This window comes from Triturus cristatus, chromosome 11, assembly GCF_964204655.1.
Source record: "Triturus cristatus chromosome 11, aTriCri1.1, whole genome shotgun sequence".
Classification (NCBI taxonomy): Eukaryota; Metazoa; Chordata; class Amphibia; order Caudata; family Salamandridae; genus Triturus; species Triturus cristatus.
Window position 1 is genome coordinate 645,589,659 of NC_140594.1, and position 21,690 is coordinate 645,611,348.

A 21,690-nucleotide genomic window follows, 5' to 3' on the forward strand; every position below is an offset into this window, starting at 1 on the left:
CTGTCAATATAATAAAGGAGTGATCTTTTTACGTCTAGAGTATGAAGAGCTCTCTCTGCGACTGTTTGTGGTTGCGAGAAGAATATAGGCAACTCAACAGACTGATGAAAAGGAGATAACTTTAGGAAGGAATTTGTCCTGAGAACCACTTTGTTGTGATGGAGTTGTAAAAATGGTTCTTGAATAGTTAGTGCTTTTAACTCGCTGACTCTTCTAAGAGAAGTAATGGCCACAAGGAAAGCGACTTTCCATGTAAGAAATTGTAACTCGCATTTATGCAGAGTATCGAATGGAGGGCCCATTAGCCTTGTGAGGACAATGTTTAAATTCCACACTGGTGTGGGTGGTACCCAAAGAGGAATGATTCTTTTAAGGCCTTCCATAAATGCTTTAATGGCAGGTACCCTGAATAATGACAAGTGTTGTCTATTTTGTAAGTAAGCTGCTATGGCAGCGAGGTGTAACCCAATAGATGAGAATAGATTACACCTTTGAAGATGTAGTAGGTAACATGATGTGCTGAATAAACACATATAAAGGATTGATGCTGTTATTACAGTATATTACAAATCTTTTCCACTTGGCTGCATAGCTGGCTCTAGTGGTGAGGCGTCGAGCCTCTGATAACATTCATACAATCAGGGGGTATTTATTTATTTATTTGAGAAATTTATAGAGCGCACAGCGGCCCCAACGGGGCGTCCCGGCGCTGAAACAATGAAAAACAAAGGGAGGTCGTAGGGGCAGATATCCAAATTTATGAGGAGAACAGATGTGTTTTCAGGGATTTACGGAAAACTAATTCAGTCTGACAGGTGCGTAAGGCTAATGGAAGTTTGTTCCAGCACTGAGAGGTACAGACCTCAAAGGTTTTGCCACCGGCCCGAGATCGTTTACATCGGGGGGTTTCCAGGAAATGGAGGGTATTGGACCGTAGAGTCCTGGAGTTGGCATAAGGTCGAAGAATGTTTTTGAGGTGTGCCGATCCCTTGCCTTTTGAAGCTCGAAAGGCCAGAGTCATGGCCTTGAATACACATCTTTTTGCTATGGGCAGCCAATGTAACTTACGGAGATGAGGAGTAATATGGTGTCTGGCCGGGATTCTCTCAACCAGCCGTGCGGCGGCGTTTTGGACCGTCTGGAGCTTGTGGCAGAGGCCCGCTGTGATACCAAGGTAGAGAGCATTAGCATAATCAAGATGGGATATGATCAGGGCCTGGATCACAGTCTTACGGCAGTCTACCGGCAGATAATTGATGAGGCGTTTTATGATTCTAATCTTGGCGAAACAGGAGGTTGCTACTGTTTGCACCTGATTTTTGAAGCTAAGTTGAGTGTCCCAGCGGACTCCGAGATTTCTCACCGAGTCTTTAGGGATGGGAGCTAGGCTTAAGTCTTCTGGCCACCATATATTGGAATCCAAGGGAGATGGTGTTGAAAAAAAGGATCTCTGTTTTACCGGCGTTGAGCCGGAGGGAATTGGTATCCATCCAGCTCGAGATGTCCCTGAGACAGGATTTCAAAGGATCAAAAGCAGAGGCAGAGTGAGAATCGAAAGTGAAAAGAAGCTGGATGTCATCAGCGTAGGAGGTAGATTTGATCCCCGTCTGTGCAATCAACTTGGCCAGAGGGGTGAAATACACGTTAAAAAGGAGCGGGCTCAGGGAAGAGCCCTGAGGGACTCCCCATTTGAGTGGTCTGGCCAGAGAAGAAAAAGGGGGTGTGAAAACCTGCTGTGTGCGGTCCGAAAGGTAGGATGAAAACCATTTCAGGACAGCTCCACCCAGCCCAAGGTCCTCCAGTCTTCCCAGCAGGATTTTGTGAGAGACGGTGTCGAATGCTGCCGATAAATCTAGCAGCACCAACACCGCCCTCGATCCTTGGTCAAGCGTCCACCTCACCGAGTCGGCCATTTCGATAAGGGCCGACTCGGTGCTGTGGCCCGACCTAAAGCCGTGCTGGGAGTCGTGGAGAAGACCATGGGTTTCAATGTATTTCGACAGCTGGGAATGTGCCAGTCTTTCCAAGATCTTAGCTGGGGCAGGCAGGAGAGAAATAGGCCTGTAATTACTGGGATTGTCTGGATCTAGGTTAGGTTTCTTTAGGATGGGAACTAAGGAGGCATGTTTCCATTTGGCAGGGAAACAGCCCGTTCTGAATGAATCATTCCAGATGAGATTGAGGTAGGGGTTGAGAAGGGGTGCATGTTTTTTATAGAACTTGGCAGGCCAGGGGTCTTTGGGTGAGCCTGATTTGCATTTGGTTAGTTCGGCCAGAGAGTCTACTTCTGATATGGTGTCAAATTCGAATAGGGTAGGTAGCTGGGGCGAGGGGGTAGAAAGTTTCTTTTTTTGCCCTGCGGTTTTGGGGAGGGGGAAAGAGGAGTAGATGTCCTCAATCTTATCCTCAAAGAATTTAGAGAGTTTGTCGCAAAGCGACTGGGAGGCAGGCTGAGTACGAGTCAGCGCAATGGGGTTTGTGAAGGATCTCACTATATTGAAAATTTCCCTAGGGCCATTACTGGCAAGTTGGATTCGGGATGCCAGAAAATCACGTTTGTGTCTTTCAATCATTCTCCGATATTCTTTAAGGGCTGATTTGTAGGTAATTTTGCTGTCAAGGGAGAAGTTGAGTCTCCAAAGGCGTTCGAGGGATTTACAAGAGGCCTTTTTCTGCCGCAGCTCATCAGAGTACCATGGTGCGGAGGGTGTCGCCCTGTAGGTTTTTATGGGTTTGCTGGGAGCTAAGGCATCCAAGGCCTGAGTAATCCATGAGTCCAGATTATCGATCAATATGTCCGGATCGGACGACAGACAAGGAGGAAAGTTTTTGAGGTGTCCCAGGAGTGATTCGGGAGTGATGCAACTCCAGTTTCTACCTGATGATTTAGGGGTGATGGCAGGTCTAGCGTGGCAGGTGATGTCAATCTCGAAAGGGATGAGGAAGTGATCCGACCATATAACCGGGATGGGAGATGTGACTCGGATAGATGGTAGATTGGAACAGATCAGATCCAAAGTATGACCGGCTTTATGGGTAGGTAGAGTAACTGTTTGGACAAGCTTACAAGCGGCTAGCGTCGAAATGAAATTACTGCTGTGGGGGCAGGAATCATTATCGACGTGGAGATTAAAGTCTCCTAGAGCGGTGAAATTGGCGTATCGTGTGCTGAGCTGAGTAAGATAGTCCGCCAGAGCCAGTAAGTGAGAGACATTGGAATGCGGGGGGCGGTAAATAAGAATTCCAGAACAAGAAGAGGATGGGGAGATTTGAAGGGGAGACCTTCAATGCTGTCAATTTGGTCAAATGGGGGAAGGGAGACCGCCCATTTGGATTTATGAATTAATGCAACACCACCCCCGGATTTACCGTTGGGTCTGTTTGCACAGATGATGTTGTAGCCCTCCGGAAGTGCGAGGGTAATGGCGGGATTCGTGGTGTCATTTAGCCATGTTTCGGTCAAAAAAAGCAGATCCCAGTCGTTGTCCTGAAGGGACTGCCAGATGTCAATGGCGTGTTTACTCAGGGATCTGCAGTTGATCAGAGCAGCTCGGAGGGTCGAGGGGGATGGTAGACCGCGTGAAGGAGGGGAAATCAGGACGTGAGTCGTTCTGATAGTGTAGCCAGGAGAGGGAAGAGAGAAATTGCAGACAGAGCAAGCGTGAGCGATGCCTTGAACGTCAGAGGAAGGGAAAAGGCAGATAAGGCACTGAGGGGGTTTCAGAGACAGCAGCTCCTTTCGAGAATAGGTAGTGATCACATGGCTAGGTGGTCGGAGATAGCTACCGGCCCCGGTCGCGTCCTGATCGCGGACGAGCGCAGACGAGCTTGCCTTAAGCGCGCCTTCGGCGCGCCATCGTCGCGCCCGCTGCGCTCGTCCGCTGCGCTTCCGGTATATGCACATAATTATGAAGGTAAAAAGGGGATGGGGCGTGGCCTCGTAGTGGGCGTGGCCAAGTCAGGGCGTGGGAAATGGCAATTAGATAGAGGGCGCCGGTTTCAGCTTTTCCAGTGCTCGTTTTGCTGGAAAAACGGGGTGTCTACACACAGCAATCGTGTGGAGAGAGGGTAAGTGCAAAGTTAAAAGAGTTTCCAAATTTGCAGTTTTTAAAACACAGTGCTACAAACACGATCTAGAATCTGCTCCCGGCTGTGCCTCAGGAGTGTTTACAAAGTTGTCAAAGGGGTAGGTTAAGGTAACCAAATTCTAAGACTTCAGGAGCCAGATCGCTAGGTTGAACTGTGCTGGATCCGGGTGTCTGATCTCTCCACGGTTCTGTGTTAAGCGGCGTGGGGAGAGGTGTAGTTTGTGGTGTGGGACCACTGATAGTTCCAGCAGTGTTGTGTACCATGATTGTCTGGCCCATGTTGGAGCAACTAGGATGAGTGTTAATGAGTGCTGCTGCAGTTTGCGCACCACCAATGGAATGAGTGGGAGAGGCGGAAATGCGTACGCAAATTTGCCTGACCAATTCATCTATATCGCATTGCCTTTGGACAATGGGTGTGGATATCTGGGGGCGAAGCTTGGGCATTTTGTGTTGTAATGTGTGGCGAAGAGATCCATCTCTGGCTGCCCCCACATTTGGAAAAACAGTTTAAGAGCTTATGGATGAAGTTCCCCCTCGTGAATCTGTTGTGTCTGACGACTTAACAGATCCGCTATGCTGTTTTTGATTCCTGGAACATGTTGGGCTAGGAGAAAAATGTTTTGAGGAATAGCCCACCTCCATATGCTCTGAGCTAATTGAGAGAGCTGTAGGGAGTGTCCCCCGCCTTGTTTTTGTATATAGTACATTGCTGTCATATTGTCAGTGCGGACTAGGACAGCTTTGCCTGATATTTGTTTCTGGAATGATTTGAATGCCAGAAATATCGCTAGTAACTCCAGGTGATTGATGGAGTAATTTTTGCTGAGGTGTCCATTTGCCTTGGACGGTATGGTGTAATAGATAAGCTCCCCAGCCGGTGAGCGATGCGTCTGCTGTTAGTACAATCTGTGGAACCAGCTCTAAGAACGGTCGCCCTTTGGAAAGGTTTTGTGTGTTCCACCACTGCAGAGAGCAATGTGTGCGACCGTCCACCAACACCAGATCTGTGAGCGGACCTTGAGCCTGGTTCCACGGACGTGCTAAGCATTCCTGTAGTGGACGCATGTGGAGCCTGGCATGAGGTACTATGAATATGCAAGAGGCCATCATCCCTATGCACTGCATTAACATGAGCTGGAAGCGAGTGTTGTGGTTGGAATTTTGTAACAAGACTTTGTATGCTTGCTATCCTGGGTAGACTGGGATATGCAAGGCCTTTTGAGGTGTTTACTGTGGCATCAAGATACTGTTGGATGTGTGACGTTTGTAGGTAAGACTTTGTGAGTTTTATGGTGAATCCCAAGTCGTGAACTAGTTGGATTGTGGCGTGTGTGTGATTTACACACTGGCTGTATGATTTGGCCTTTATGAGCCAGTCGTTTAAGGATGGGAAGACGTGAGCTGCAACTACTGCTAGACATTTTGTGAAGACTCTGGGTGTTGTGGTGACTCCGAATGGGAGAACCTTGAATTGGTAATGCTGACCGACCACTACAAATCGGAGATATTTCTTGTAAGCGGTGAAGGACTGGGCAATTTCTAAGACCCAGCGGTGCCAGGGGACAACACCTGAAACCTTCGGGGTTCACCTGTTTTGGCGTACTTAAACAGAGACACGGGGTTCTTCCTCTGGCGTCAAAAGATAGTCTTTAATGACTGCAGTCAGGAACAGAAGTCACAGAAGTATCATGCAAGATAGATTCTAAGGAGACTGCTCGATTTGTACAAAGCAGGTCGCTCCTTAAATACTGAATATTCTGCTTCGGGCAAACATTCCTGCAAGTTTACAATTATTCCCGTTTCTGTATTCCAAACAATAAGATCACACAATATCACATTCCCATCTCCAGGTGTCTGGCCTTCAATCACATGTTTGACATCCCTCTATTGAAAGGCCAGACCGCCCCATAATAAAATTGGTCACCTCCTCATCATAAAAGGCTAAAGGGAAATGCAGGAACAGATGCAGAAAATAGAAGAGTCAGATAAGACATATTCGTAGGCTAATAAAAGAAGCGTGGTCTATTGTGTCAGGGTCAGTAGCTTGGCTCAGGCAGGACAGGACAGAAAACCAGTACGGCAGGGTCCGCCTCAGGCGACAGGGTCAGCTTTCGCCAAGTCATGCAAAAGTCGGCAGAACGCGCACTAGGGACTACGTGCCCTCGAGGTTACCTAATCAGGGTCATTGTTCGGACATCGCTCATTCACCGACTATGTGAGGGCAATGATACAAAATGGAAGTCGTGCACGAAATGGAACCCGTAGGTTCGAGCACAAGAATCAGTAATACATGACGAATCCTTCAGTGCAGCGTTGCGAAAACGCTTGCTTTATATTAGACTCATTATTTGCAATTCGCTAATGCCAGGATCGTCACGGTACCATTAGCTCAGAAACATGGGTTCAGTTTTCACGGAACCTCAGCGGGTTGAAAGGGAATATGGAAGTAGACGTCCTTGAGATCTAGGGAGGCAAGGAAATCGCCTTGTGTGAGCAGAGGAAGGACCTGTTGGGAGTGTGATCATGTGAAAATGGTCTGATTGTATGTAAAGGTTTAGGGGTCTGAGGTCCAGGATGGGTCTCAGGGTTCCGTCCTTCTTTGGACTGAGAAAGTATAGGGAGTAAACTCCCGTGTTTTGCTGATGCAAGGGAACTGGTTCTATTGTACGAGTTACTTCCCTTCGGTAACGATGTATCTGGTAGAGAAGATTCTAGCTGCAGATTCCTTAACGTAGAATAATCCCCAGGCGTGAGACTGGACCCGGAAAGCTTTCTTGCTCAGAGGTTTGGCAGAGGCTAAAGTTAGATATAACCTTACTCTCAAGTGGTAGCTTGGTCGAGCAGTAAGGCAGTATCAGAGGACAGTGTAAAGCATTTGTTGTACACACTCCGTCAGCAAATGGTCTCACACACTCATGAACTGAACTCTAGGCCAATGGTTTATATATAAAAAAAATATATGATCGTTTTATTTTAGAACCAAAAATAGGTATTAAAATATACTTTCTCAGAATGAGATGCTTTACATAAATACCTTTGCAATATGCAATTGACTTTTGTAGAAAGTTACAAGTGGTTGCAATAGGCAACACAATATTAAACACAATAATGCATTGAGTTCAATGGAAGTTTCAAGTTATTTGCAACAGATTAATTTTAGGATTACTTTTGTAATTCCAGGACTGGATCCTAGATTCAGTCCTGGGTCAGAACTTGGAATCAAGTGATCAAAGTCGACTTAATTACTGTTATGCTTTTTAAAGAATATTTAAAGTTTGCAGAAATTGACACTTAGAAGAAATTTCACAGAAAAACAGTCAATGATTCCCTATAGGAGAAAATTGGGTTACTGGTACGTACAGTTGTAAGCATTTTTCAGTCAGTGCTGGGCACCAAGATCCAGCACTGGGAGCTCACATAATAAGGAGGTGAGTGTTTTCGTTACTCTGCTGATTTTTGGTGAATATTTTAAGTTTTGAAAAGTCCACATTTAGAAGAAATTTCAGGAAAAAGCCAGTCAATGTTACCCTATGGAGAAAAATGAGTTATCGGTTAAAAGGTAAGTACTCGGTGGGCAGAGTTAAGGTTCTGGGCATAGACTCAAGGGTCTTCCAGGGTCAGGTAGGTACAGTTGGTTCACCCTCAGCGGCACAAGGGCAGCCGGGTGCAGAGAGAGAGTTAGGCCCAATATTATCCTATGAGGGTAGGGGGGCCTTGGTTGGTGGCTGCTGACCAGCAGGCCACGCGGCTGTGGGAGCTGGGCTCCTGGTCACTTACTCAGGGCAAGTGGGGAAGTAGATCGGTGTAGAGGTTGCACTGCCAGGGCCACTCGGGCGGCTGGGCGCAGGGTGCTTTTGAGCCTTCGGGCGCTCAATTGACTTCAATGGGAAAGCTCCGGTTTAGAAAAAGACTGCAAGCTCGGGGACGAAGATTCTTCAGGTGCCGCCACCACCACTTTGAGAGGTAAGTTGGGTAGGAGGATAGGTAGGTACCCCGGGATTGGGCACAGGGGACCGCGGGCACCTTTTGGTGTTGGGAAATCTTACCCTCTGATGATCGCGGTTGGGGTGGGGGGGGGGGGGGGGGGGGGCACCTGGTTCTGAGGCTGCAGGCTTCTTCAGGAGTGTCGAGGGAGGTACTTGGGTGTCGGACTCAGGGTCACAGTCGCCGTGGGGTCGTCCTCGTGGTCTTTGTTCACTCCGGCACTGGCCAGGCTTGGCTGGTGCAGTGTGTGCTGGGTCCGCAGTTCCAGGCTGCTGCCAGGAATTAGAAGTAGATTTTGAGTAGAACCTCTACTCATGGGAGTCCCAGGGGTTTAGAGTCAAAAGGTAGCCAGGTCCTCCAGGGTTTGTGAGGTTGCTGGCCACAAGAGATGCCTTGTTGGAGCAGGAGCAGGTTCGAGGGTCGACAGGCCGGTAGGGCTGGGGCCAATGCAGTTGGTGTCTTCCTCTTCTTAGCAGCTGCAGGACAGGTCTTCTTTATTCTAGCTCTTCTTCGGAATCTGGGGAAGGAAGGTTCAGGGTGCCCCTAAATACTAGATTTAGGGGCGTTCCAGGTAGGTGAAGGGCAGGGACCAATGGATCCCTGTCCTGGGGTGGGTACACCCCCTATCCTGCCTCTCTCCTGTGGGAGGGGGGCAGTAGCCTAGTCCTAATTGGGCAGGGCTTCCCATCTTCAAGATGGCGAGAGCCCGGAGATGTGCTTCACCTCGCCTCCCCCACCTGAGGGGTGGGGTTGGCAGGCTGGCACATCCCCGGTCCTTATTTGGGGTTTCCGGCCAAGCTTCCCGCCAGAGTGGGGGGTTGCAGTGGCCTGGGGAAGCTCACAGAGGCGGCTTGCCTTTCCAGCTTCCCCCTGCCCATCCTGGGGGAGGAGATTTAGCACCTCGCCCAGGATGTGCATTGTTGCAGGCTCAGGAGAGCAGGGGCTCTCCCACCCAGGGTCCAGCAACATGTCTGCTGTGTGGCAGCTTAGGCAGCCTCAGAGCAGACGTGGATTGTAGATTAGGTTTCAGGGGGCATCTGGAAGATGCCCTCTGTAGTGCTTTGTACATTAAATCCCACACTGGCATCAGTGTGGGTTTAATGTGCTGAGAAGTTTGATACCAAACTTCTCAGTCTTCAGTGTTGCCATTATGGTGCTGTGGAGTTCGTGTTTGACGAGCTCTCAGCACTATGTACTTACCAATGGCAGCACTGCACTTACACTGCTCAGGAATGGACCTGGGTACTGTAGGGGCACAGGGCTCCTGCGCCCACACCATTGGCATAAGGCACCCAGCTAGAGGGGTGGCTGATGTATGCCATGGCAGTGTAGGTGATGGGCATGGCACACAGGGATGTGTGCCATGTCGACTTTGTTTTGTCTTGCACCTAGACACCCAGCCTGCAAAGGGGGTGTGTGTGTGTGTGTGTGCACGTGTGTGCGTGTGCGCGCGCGTGTGTGTGTACAGGGCCCCTATGGGTGGCACAATGAGTGCTGCAGCCCTTAGAGGTCTTCCCTGATCACAAGGCCAAGGGGTACCTAGGGTACCATTTACCAGGGGCTGACATGTGGCCATGGTTTGCCAATTTGGGTTTTGTGTGTTTTAGGGAAGGAACATAGGCCCTGGGCACCTGACTGGCAGGAGTCCAGGGTACACTCAGTCAAAGTACATTCAGCTATTCAGCAAAAAGTGGGGGCATACCATGCAAGAAAGATGGCACTTCCTCACACCGGCAGGTTGTCCCCCTGTACAGCCTCGGCGGAATCCACGTCCGCGACCGCGTGGAGGTTGGTTCTGCGGCCTGTGGCTAGGCAGATGTGAGGGGGCACCCATTCCTTGGCCACGAAAAGCGGAAGTTTGCGGGCGCGGGCCGAGAGGCCCAAGGACTTGGCTGTAGCCCGGGAGTCCTTAAAGCGATCCAGCGCACTATCTGCTTTGTCGCCAAAAAGGCGACTGCCATCGAAGGGCATGTCCATGAGGGTGCTCTGGACATCCCCTGAGAAGCTTGTTGACCGCAGTCAGGCGTGGCGGCGGAGCGCCACTGTGGTCGACGTCGCCCTACCCAGCGAGTCCGTAGTGTCCAATACACATCTGATAGCATGCCGTGCTGCATCCCGCCCCTCGGTAGAGCCTGGGCGAGCCGTGTCCGGGCCTCCTCCGGACACTGGGGCAGCACGTCCTCCACCATATCCCACAAGGAGTGGGAGTAACGGTCCAAGACACAAGCGGTGTTAATAGACCGCAATCCCAAACTAATGGAGGAGAACAGCTTCTTACGAAACTGTTCTAGTCTCTTGGATTCCCAATCGGGGGAGCAGACGGGAAGGAGGTCTGGGCGGTAGAGGCCTGGATAACCAGGCTCTCGGGCGTGGGGTGTTGGGACAGAAAACTGGGGTCGCCCGGTGCAGGGCGGTGGCACCGGGCTACGTTCCGGTCCACAAGAGGAACTGTGGAAGGTTTGGACCAGGTGCTTTTCAGAACGTCAATGAGTGCCTCATTGAACTGCAGCAGAGGCTCCGAGGAGTTTGCTGACGGTTTAAGCACATTTGTGAGGAAGTTCGTCCTCACGGCCACAGTAGTCAACTCCAGCCCAAGGGCTTCGGCCGCATTGCGCAGCACCACAGAAAATGCAGCACTTTCCTTCGAAGCCACTGTCGGAGGAGAGATGAAGCCAGTGTCAGGGGAGGTATCAAGGCCACTGGCATCCCCCAGCTCATCTGCCCAGTCCTGTGATAACTGGCCCTGTAGGGCCAGAGGGTCCTCAGACCCCTCCCAGTCGTCACCGTCATCCGATTCCTGGTAGACAGGGGGAATGATCGGAGCCGGGCGGAAGATGAAATTGCCACCCATCGGCGTCGGATGCAGCGCCGCTCCGACGCCTGGCCCGGACCGGGATTGAACCGTGGAACAGCGTCATCCGATGGCGGCACCGGAGGTGGAACCGGAGTCCGCGACGGCGGAGGGGTCGTGAGGTCGACCGGCACCAACTGAGATCCAGGCCTGGATCCCATGGGGACCTGCGGAGTCGGGACCGAGGTCAGCGACAGTCCAGACCGCAGGGCCCGAAGGCGTGCCGGCAGGAGTCGATGGCGGAGCCAGGCTCCTCATGGCCGAGAGGAAGGCACTGACCTCCGCCGAAGTCACGTCGGTCCCAGGGACCGGCGGGTATGGGGACGGACGCGACTCCTGTGGCTCCGACGGAGCCTCGTGGGTGGTACCACCCGAACCCTCAGCCGAGTCCCGCGACCGGCGAGGGGAGTCTGAAGAGCGATGACGCCTCTTGGACTTCTTACTACACTTCGACTTACCCAAAGACTTGGAACCAGACGAGTGGTGGTGATGACTGCGGCTCCGCAACCGGTCCCTCGACCTCCTCCTCGAATGGGAGCGACACGGAGCCGACCTCCGGAACTCCAGTAGCTTGCGGGACCGCTCCCACCTAGCCTTCGAAGTCAGGGCCCGGCAGTCGAGGCACGACACGGAATCGTGGTCGGCCCCAAGGCAGTAGAGGCACCGGCAGTGGTGGTCCGTAACAGACATCAGTCGGCTACAGGTGTCACAGGATTTGAACATAGGCATCCTACCGGCACCAGAGTCGAGAGAATAGACCAAAAGAGTCAAAAAGTTTAGTCAAAAAATGACTAAAAGGGTATGCTCTTTCCGGATCGGCGCTGTCTGGCGCGGAAAAAAGAAGAACTGACGTCAGCACGCGAGGGCGGTGTCCAAGTACTCCGACAACGTCATCCCGGCGCACGACGCCGATGACGGACGCGGAGCCGCAGACGCCTAGCGACGCGCAAGGGTATTGCTGACGAAAAATCTTTCTGGATCCAGCCTGACGCCTGGGGATATTCTAAGGCGAGGAATCTAACTACCGTGTTTCTTTCAGATTGAACATTCAAGATAATGTCTAGTGCCTGTAGGAAACTCGAAAGGTAAGTAATATGCTGGTAGAAAGAACATCCATCAGAAAGATCGCTACAGAAGGCCAGTAATTTAAGTACTGGTCTTTCATTTTTATGTAATCTTAAACAAATACAGTAAGTATTACATATTGTAGTTTTAACTGTATTCATTTTATTTTCAAAACACTTCAGTGTAATGTCACTTTTTACATTTTAAAAGCCTGTTCCTTCTATCCACAGTACTGCCCAATCCTCACCTTTTCACAGCCACCAGCAGTCCAGGGAGCATCTCTCACAACAAAGCCCTTGGATGGTTGCTTGGATTCATCTAGACCTTGTGCTTGCTGGGGTTTTGTGTAAGATTGCATTGCTTCACTCTCAACAACATCTGACATCTGCCAGGAGAAACACAAAACAAACAATTAGAAAGGGCAATTCACAGCAAGCACAACAAATACCTACTATAATTTGCAGACCCCTTACAGTGCAATTTCACAGTGCAAACATGGATACTTGCCACATGTAATATTCCATCCACAAAGCAACAATGCAATATACTAGATACTAAGCAAAAAGCTTTTAGTGAGTTAAACCTCTTGGATGATGAGCAATCTACTTGAAAAGCACTCCGCCTTAGTTCTTTCTAAAGGCTCAAACACCTCCTGACCATATAGGTTACACAAAGCTTGTAAGTAAATGCCTCATTTTGTATGTTCACCCCCTAGGTTTTGGAAAGATAATTCGTTTTTGTTTTTTTTTTAATTCAAGAGTGCACTGAGGCCTGCTAACCAGACCTCAGTCAAAGTGTCATGACCCTTAAATGTGCATGTTTGTTTAGCCAACACCCAACTGACATAGGCTAACTTACTTCTAAGTCTCTAGTATATGGTACCAGAGAATCCAGGGCCTGTAAGTTAGTGTCCCCTCAGGTATTGCAGCATCTGTGCCACCATGAAAGAGACATGGTAAAAGAAATGTTACTTACTCAGTAAGCATCTGTTCTTGGCATGTAGAGCTGTAGATTCACATGCTTTGCATACTCCTGCCATCTAGTTTTGGGTCCAGATGTTTGCAAGTTGTTTTTCTTCGAAGAAGACTTTTCTAGTCACGCGGTAAGGAGACTCCTCCTTTCGGTGATGGTGTGCATTGTCATCGACTCCATTGTTAGATTTTGTTTTCCCGCAAGAGGGTGAGAATGAAGTAAATAAGTGTAGTATAGAGATGTCCATGTGTACGTATGAATGTGTATTGTAAGAAGTCTTCAAACTGCAAAACTACACCGACAAGTAAGAAACTATACGTTTTGCAGCGTGAATCTTTCTGGATTCACTAGACTTTGTAGCGGTTTGTCCTTATTGTGGTGGCTGGGTGGAAGAGGAGCTCTGGTTACTGAATAAGTGTTGTAAGACCTGTTCCACTTGCGCTTCCTTGTTCATTTGGATATCTACACAGTAGTTCTTAGTGAACGTGTGCACTGAAGACCATGCTGCAGCTAGGCAAATGTCTTAAATTGGTGTGTTAGCTAGAAATGCAATAGTAGCTCCTTTCTTCCTTGTTAAGTGAGCATGAGCTGCTACTTGCAACAGTTGTCCTGCTTGTTTGTGGCAGAGTTGTATGGTTTGTGCAATGGTATTTTGGTAACTGGTCGTCCCAAAAAACTGCTTTGTCTTTCTGCACTCCTTTTTATATAGTGCATTACCGCCCTCCTGGCGTCCAGTGTGTGTAGCGCCCTTTGTGCTTGTAGCTGGATTTTGGAAAAAACTAGGTATTTGGATTGTCTGATTGATGTGGAACCGTGACACCACCTTTGGCATGAAGTGTGGGTCTGTTCTCATTACAATCCTATCATTGTGTATTTGCAGGTAGGGCTCTTGAAGTGTTAGCGCTGGCAATTCACTTACTCTTCATAGCGATGTGATAGCCACTAAGAAGGCTGTCTTTAGCGTGAGCATGTGCAGTGTAGCTTTGTGAATAGGCTCAAATGGTGTCTTCATCAATTGCGTTAGCACCACGTTGAGGTTCTATGCCGGCATTCTGTTTGGAGGTGCAATTCTCTTTGCTCCTTCTAGAAATCTTTTTACTACTTGGGAGGTGAAGAAACCTTTCCCCGTTTCTCCTCTTGTGTAAGCCACTATTGCCGCTAAGTTCACCCTTAGGGATATGTAGCTTAGTTTACTTTGTAGCAGATGCGTTAAGTATTTTAGTACTGTTGATTCTCTTGTGATTTTCCTTTGCAGTTTCTCCCTAATGCACCATTCGGAGAATCTTTTCCACTTTGTTACGTAGCACTTTCTTGTGGTAGGTCTTCTTGCCTCCCTGAGCACTGCCATTGTGCTCGCCGGTAGTTTGAGGTGTGCAAATTCTAGGTCTTCAGGAACCATGCATCTAGGCTGAGGCTCTCTGGCTCTGGGTGTAGCACCCTTCCATTCTGCATTGTTAACAGGTCCCTTCTTGGGAATCTGTGTGCCATCTCCAATATTTGTGAGAACCAGGACTGTCTGGCCCACTGAGGTGCTATTAGTATCAGCGACATGTTGCTTATTCTGCATTTGCTGAGTACCCTGTGTATCCGTGGTATTGGGGGAAAAGCATATGCTAATGTCTTTGACCAATCTATCCATAGTGCATTCCCTTGTGACTGATGTTCTGGTTGTCAGGATGCGGAGTTGGCATTTTGCTGTGTTGCAAATAGGTCAATTTGCGGGGTCCCCCACTTCTGGAATACTTTTTGTATTTCCTGTTGGTTGATGTCCCATTCATGGGATGCGGACGTCTGCCTGCTGAGTTGGTCCGCTTCCACATTGTCCTTCCCTGGGAGATGCATTGCTAGTAGGTCTATCATTAGGGGAATGGCCCATGTCCATATTTCCTGTGCTAGCCCTGATAGTGATACTGATTGTGTCCCACCTTGCTTGTTGATGTAGAACATGGTGGTTGTGTGGTCTGTTTGAATCAACACCCTGTTTCAGTACAGCTGCTTGTGAAATGCTTTTAAGGCTAGGAACAGTTTATAATTCTAGGTAGTTGATGTGTCTGACCGCATCTTGCTGCGACCATAGTCCCCTCACTTTGAGTTTGTTCATGTGCACGCCCCCCGCAGCTGGGAGGCGTTCCTTGCGATGGTTACTGTTGGTTGTGTGAATAATTTCCCCTGTGATACGTTTTCCTCGTTCCACCACACTATATCCTGATACACTGCGTGTGTGACAACCACTAGATCCTCCCAACTCCCTGTTGCCTGTGACCATTGCTGCTGTATCTATTCTTGGAATGGTCTCATGTGGAGTCGAATATTCTGGAATAGGTGGATTCATGACCCCATCATTCCCATTAGCTTGCTCACCGTCTTCACTGTCAAAACTTGCCCCTTCGGTAAAGACAGGTCTCCTTCAGTAATGCCAATGTTCTTTTCCTGCTGGGGAACACTTTGGCTTGTATGGTGTCGATCTCCGCCCCTAAGAATATCTTGATCTGCTCCGGCTCGGTTGACGATTTTTCCCAATAGATTGAGAAACCCAGTTGGCTCGGTGTTTGTACGACCAGCTGTATGTGTTGTTTGCAGTGGCTGTACGAACTTGCCCTTACGAGCCAGTCGTCGAGGTAGGGATATACGTGTATTCCTTGCCTTCGTAGGTGCGCTGCTACTGCTGCTAGGCATTTTGTAAACACCATTGGTGCAGATTTGAGTCCGAATGCCAGTACTGTGAACTGGTAGTGAGTTTGATTGATCACAAACCTTAGTAGACGTTTGAGCTTGTGGTTGATGGGGATGTGTAAGTACGCGTCCTTTAAATCTATTGTTGCAATGTAATCCCCTTGTTGAATTTGTGGTATTACCTCTTGCAGGGAAGTCATTTTGAATTTTTGTGTTCCTTATGAATTTGTTCAAGAACCTTAGATCTAGGATAGGTCTTAGTGTTTCGTCCACCTTTGGCCTGAGGAAATAAGTGGAGTAAACCCCCTTGTTCCTTTGGTTGGGCGGTACTATGTAGTAGGCACGTTGCCTCCCCTACAACCTGGCCTTCTCCTGTGAACTGCAGCGCTCCCATGGACCTTGCCGTCAAACAAGTTACTTTACCTTCGGTAACGATGTATCTGTAAGAAACATTAGTTAGTTCGATTCCTCACCTTAGAATATCCCCAGGCGTCAGGCTGGATCCGGAAAGATTTTTGTAGCAATACCCCTTGCGCGTCGCTAGGCGTCATCTCCGGCTCCGCGTCCCTCGTTGGCGTCGTGTGCCGGAATGACGGAGTACTTAGACGCCGCCCTCGCGCACTGACACAGCTTTCCACACCAGGAACGCAGAGCCATGCAAGAGACCGACACTGGTGCCAAAAAGTCTAGGGCCCTGTACAGGATGACCTTAACCCTAGATGTCCGTTCGCAGAGCGGGGAGGCTGGGTGGGTCGGTGAGGAATCTAACTAATGTTTCTTACAGATACATAGTTACCGAAGTTAAGTAACTTGTTCATCTGAAAGAAACACGTTAGTTAGATTCCTCACCTTAGAATAGATACCCCAGCAATACCAACCCCGGTGGAGGGTCTACGAACCAAGATCGCACCAGAAAGTCCTGGAGAACAGAACGGCCAAAGAAGCCATCTCTCCGGACTTGGCTGTCCAGGCACTAGTGCTTGGCGAACATGTGCAGTGAGGCCCAAGTCGCCGCCTGACAGATGTCCTGCAAGGGAACTCCCCGTCCCAGGGTAGTAGTTGCCGCTCTGGCCCAGGTGGAATGGGCTCTCAGCCCAACAGGAGGGTCCTTTTTCGCCAAGGAGTAACAAACTTTTATACACAAGACGACCCACCGTGAGATGGTCCGCTTGTGTACGGCCCTCCCCTTCTTAGCACCTACGTATCCAACAAAAAGTTGGCCGTCCACCCAGAACTGTCTGGTGCGGTCCAAATAAAAGGACAGCGCACGTTTTGGGTCCAGACGGTGGAGCCTCTCTTCCTCTTGCGAAGGATGCGGAGGCGGAAAGAAGGTGGGCAAAGTGACCGATTGACCGATGTGAAAGGGGGTCACCACTTTCGGAAGAAAAGAAGGACGAGTCTAAAGGACAACCTTGTCTGGATGAACAGAAAGAAAGGGAGGTTTAGATGAGAGCCTGGAGCTCACTCACCCGTCTAGCCGAGGTGATAGCTACCAGGAAAGCAGTCTTAAGAGTCAGAAGACGAAGGGGACAATTGTGAACAGGCTCAAAGGGAGCGCACATCAGAAAGGTCAAGACAAGATTCAAATCCCACTGAGGCATTACGAAGGGGACAGGAGGAAACATGTGAGTAATGCCTTTAAGAAAACGCGAAACAGGGGACTTGAAAAGAGAAGGCTGATTAGGAAGCAGTAAGAAAGCAGAGATTGCAGAAAGATAACTTTTCAAGGTGCCCAGAGCAGAGCCCTGCTGGGCCAAAGAAAGAGGAGAACCTCAGAAAGAGGGGCGGAAAGGGGCTCCACAGCCTTTGCTGTGCACCATGCCACAAATTTGTTCCACCTGCAGGCGTATACCGATTTTGTGGAGGGACGCCTGGCTGCCAGAATCACATCACAGACTTCAGGAGGCAAGTCAAATGGCATCAACTGTCGCCGATCACTCTCCACGCATGGAGGTGGAGACTGGACAGGTTCGGGTAGAGGACCGTCCCCTGCTGCTGCGACAGAAGGTCCTCCTGAAGAGGCAGTCGTATCGAAGGATAGATTGACATACCGAGTAGCTCGGGATACCAGTACCTTCGTGCCCAATCCGGAGCCACTAAGATGACTTGGGCCCGGTCGCGCCTGATCTTCTTCAGCACTCTGGGCAGAAGTGGTATAGGCGGAAAGGTGGACAACAGACCGCAACTCCACTCGCGACGAAAAGCGTCTCCGAGCGAGTGCCGCCTTGGAAATTCCAACGCGCAGAACTGCTGACATTGCGCGTTCTCTTCGGTGGCGAATAGATCTAAACAAGGCTCTGCCCACTGCAGAAAGACCTTGCTCCACGTCCGAGTTCAGACGCCATTCGTGATCCATCATGCACCGCCGGCTGAGTTCGTCTGCTCTGGCGTTCAGAGAGCCCGCCAGATGTTGAACCACCAGGATAATGCCCTGGTGTTCCAGCCATGTCCAGAGGCGCAGAGCCTCCTGACAAAGGGTCCACGACCCCACCCCGCCCTGTTTGTTGCAATATCACATGGCGGTGGTGTTGTCCGTGAACACCTGCACGACACTTCCCCGGACAGAGGGAAGGAAGGCTTTCAGTGCAAGCCGGATCGCTCTCAGCTCCAACAAGTTGATATGGAGTTGAGACTCCGCCGGAGACCAGAGGCCTCTGATCTCCACCTCTCCCATATGGCCCTTCATCCCAGGAGGGACGTGTCCGTCACTACTACGTGCTCCGGTTGGGGTAGGGAGCGGCATCTGCCCCTGACCCAATCGCGGTCCGTGAGCCACCACTGGAACTGTTTCGCAGTGCCCTCCGAGATCAAGACATGGTCGGACAGGTTGCCTCGATGCTGGGCCCACTGAAACTTCAGGTCCCACTGCAGAGCCCGCATTCGCCACCTGGAGTAATGTACCAACAGGATATAGAAGGCCAACAGCCCCAGAAGCCGCAGCACCAACCTGACCGAAACCCAGGACAGAGGCGATAGATGGGAATCAGAGCCCGAATATCCCGGACCCGATGTTCCGGAGGATAAGCCCGGAACTGCGCCGAATCTAGAACAGCTCCAATGAAGAGCAGCTTCTGGGAGGGTCTCAGGTGTGACTTCGGCACGTTGATGGAGAACCCCAGCAAATACAGGAGGTCGGCCGTAGTCTGGAGGTGAGAGACGACTTGCTGGGGCGAGCCTGCCTTCAACAGCCAGTCGTTGAGATAGGGGAAGACTGGAACCCCTGATCTGCGCACAAGAGCTGCGACCACCGCCATAACTTTCGTGAACACCCGAAGGGCACTGGTGAGGCCGAAGGGGAGCACAGTGAACTAAAAGTGCTCCTGACCCACCGTGAACCGCAGGTAACGCCGGTGGGCCGGCAGGACGGGGATGTGAAAATGGGCGTCCTGCAAGTCCAACGCTACCATCCAGTCTCCAGGGTCGAGGGCACCCAGAACCTGAGCTAAAGTTAGCATCTTGAACCGTTCCATCCGGAGGAAGGCGTTGACGCTCCTGATGTCCAAGATAGGGCATAGGCCCCATTTGCCCTTCTTGGGAACCAGAAAGTAGTGGGAATAGCAATCACGACCTACTTCTGGACCAGGAACGCGCTCAACGGCCTCTTTGGCCAAGAGGGCCGTAACTTCCTCCCGCATAATATTCAAGCGATCCTCTGATATACGGTGGCACTGCCGTGGCATGGCTGGGTCGTCTCGAAGGGGAGGGAGTAGCCCCTTCGGACGATTTGCAGCACCCACCTGTCCAAAGTGATGGATCGCCAGTGGAGCAGGTGATGGCGAACTCTGCCGCCCACTGGCGTGGAATGGGCCTGAAAGCTCGGACTAGGAGGGCTTTGAGGCGGATGCTGCCGGGGTGGATGTGGACTGACCGGCATGTTGTCCTCCAGTACCGCCTCGGCGGAATCCAGGTCCGCGACCGCGGGCAGGTTGGGGCTGCGGCCGGTGGCTAGGCGGACGTGAGGAGGCACCCCTTCCTTGGCGACAAAAGGCGGAAGTTTGCGGCCATGGGGCCGAGAGACCCAAGGACATGGCCGTAGCCCGGGAGTCCTTAAAACGAGCCAGCGCACTATCCGCCTTCTCACCAAAAAGGCTAGTGCCATCAAAGGGCATATCCATGAGGGAACTCTGGACATCCACCCCCAAAAAGACGTGGACCGCAGCCAGGCATGGCGCCGGAGCTCCACCGTGGTGGAAATCGCCCTACCCAGCGAGTCCGTGGTGTCTAGTCCACACCGTATGGCATGTCGTGCTGCATCCCTCCTGTCAGCAAGCGCCTGGGAGAGACGAGTCCGGGCCTCCTCCGGACACAGGGGCAGCATGTCCTCCACCGTATCCCACAGAGAAACGGTCCAAGAGGCAAGCGGTGTTCAAAGACCGCAGGCCCAAACTCAGGGAAGAGAACAGCTTCTTTCCGAACTGTTCCAGCCTCTTGGATTCCCGATCCGGAGGGGCAAACGGGAAGGAGGATTGGGAAGTGGAGGCCTGGATAACCAGGATCTCGGGGGTGGGGTGTTGGGACAGGAAACTGGGGTCGCCCTGAGCAGGGCGGTGGCGTCGGCCACGTTCCGATCCACAGGAGGAACTGTGGAGGGCTTGGACCAAGTGCCCTGCAGAACGTCTATGAGGGCCTCATTGAACTGCAGCAGAGGCTCTGTGGAGCTTGCTGACGGTTGAAGCACCTCTGTGAGGACGTTAGTCCTCATGGACACAGCAGGCAGCTCGAGCCCCAGGGCTGTGGCCGCCTTGCGCAGCACCACTGAAAAAGCTGCACCTTCCTCCGAGGCCACAGTCGGAGGAGAGATGAAACCAGCGTCCGGGGAAGTGTCCAGACCACTGGCATCCCCCAGTTTGTCTGCCCATTCCTGTGAAAGTTGGCCCTGTTTGGCCAGAGGGGCTCAGACCCCTCCCAGTCGCCCCCGTCATCCGATTCCTGATAAACAGGAGGACTGATCAGAGCCGGGCGGTAGATGAAACGCTCATCCATCGGCATCAGGTGCCGGGCCCGGACAGGGGCTAAATCGGGGATGGCGGATTAGCCAGAACACGTGAAGTGTGGGGAGCTGGTCTTCTTTGCAGATGGTGCTCGGGAGTGGGGGTTCTCAATTCCCCAAGCACAGCCTCGAGGTAGCCTCGGAAGTCACGCTAGTCAGTTACTAGCCACTTTTCCCAAGTCGCCGGTCCCACGTCGCCTCCACGGGTCTCAGCTTCGCTGGAGATGTGGATCTGGGTCAGAGGTGTCTGGAAGTCTCGGCGCTGGTCAGTCTCTGCAGTCGTCCCTCGTAGGATCAGTCGCAAAGCAAGCAGCGGTCGCTGGATGGTGCCTGGTTGCCCAGGGTGGTCACTCCTTGGCCACAAGGGAGATTTCTTCAGTCTTCTTCCTGAGGTCGAATGTCGAAGGTCCAGAGTTTCTGTTCAAGTTGCAGATTCAGGTTAATCTAATTTAGCAGGGCCCAACTAGCTACTAATATACTGGGCTAGTGGGCTGGGCTACCTGCAAGGTCCCTCCTATGGGTGGGACCAGGAAGGGGAGTGGCTACACCCCCTTTCCTTTGTTCAGTTTCGCGCCAGAGCTGGGGCTGGAGTGCCCCAGCACCGGTTTGAACTGGACTATGCATGGGACACCTTGTGTGCCCCAGGCAGTGTCTCGTTTCATTCAACCCTCCCTGCCCCAATACACGAAACCTATTGTCCAAGCCTCCCTCGCTGGAAGGACTCCCAGCAGCAGGAGGTCAGACTTGTGTCTGTGGCAGCAGCATCCATTTTGTGATGCTGGGGCTCTGGTTAACTTTAACCGGGTAAGTAGGTTTCAACATGTCTTCTCCCTCTAGAAGGGAGGGATAATATCCTCATCCCCAGAAATGGGATGGGGGTATTATTCCAAAGTGTTAGACACCTTACACAACATGTTTCGATAAAGCCAAACCATAGTTACATAACCGTTTAAGATTATAAGGCACTTTAAGAGTATATGGTAGGCTATATCATAGAACAGCTATAAGGACATGGTTCCGAAAGCTGCAGACAGGCTCAGCTCATGCTAGAGCACCATCTCACA

General features: G+C 51.0%; 1 protein-coding gene across 4 annotated transcripts in view; it reads right to left on the bottom strand.

The window, feature by feature from the left end:
• The window catches only part of HDLBP (high density lipoprotein binding protein), a 933,925-nt gene that overhangs the window by 26,566 nt on the left and 885,669 nt on the right, over window positions 1-21,690 (bottom strand). For all 4 annotated transcript variants that reach the window (XM_085634158.1, XM_085634156.1, XM_085634157.1 and 1 more), the window contains exon 27: window positions 12,239-12,376. In XM_085634158.1, the coding sequence (XP_085490284.1) occupies window positions 12,239-12,376 (138 nt within the window). The remainder of the gene's footprint in view (window positions 1-12,238; window positions 12,377-21,690) is intronic.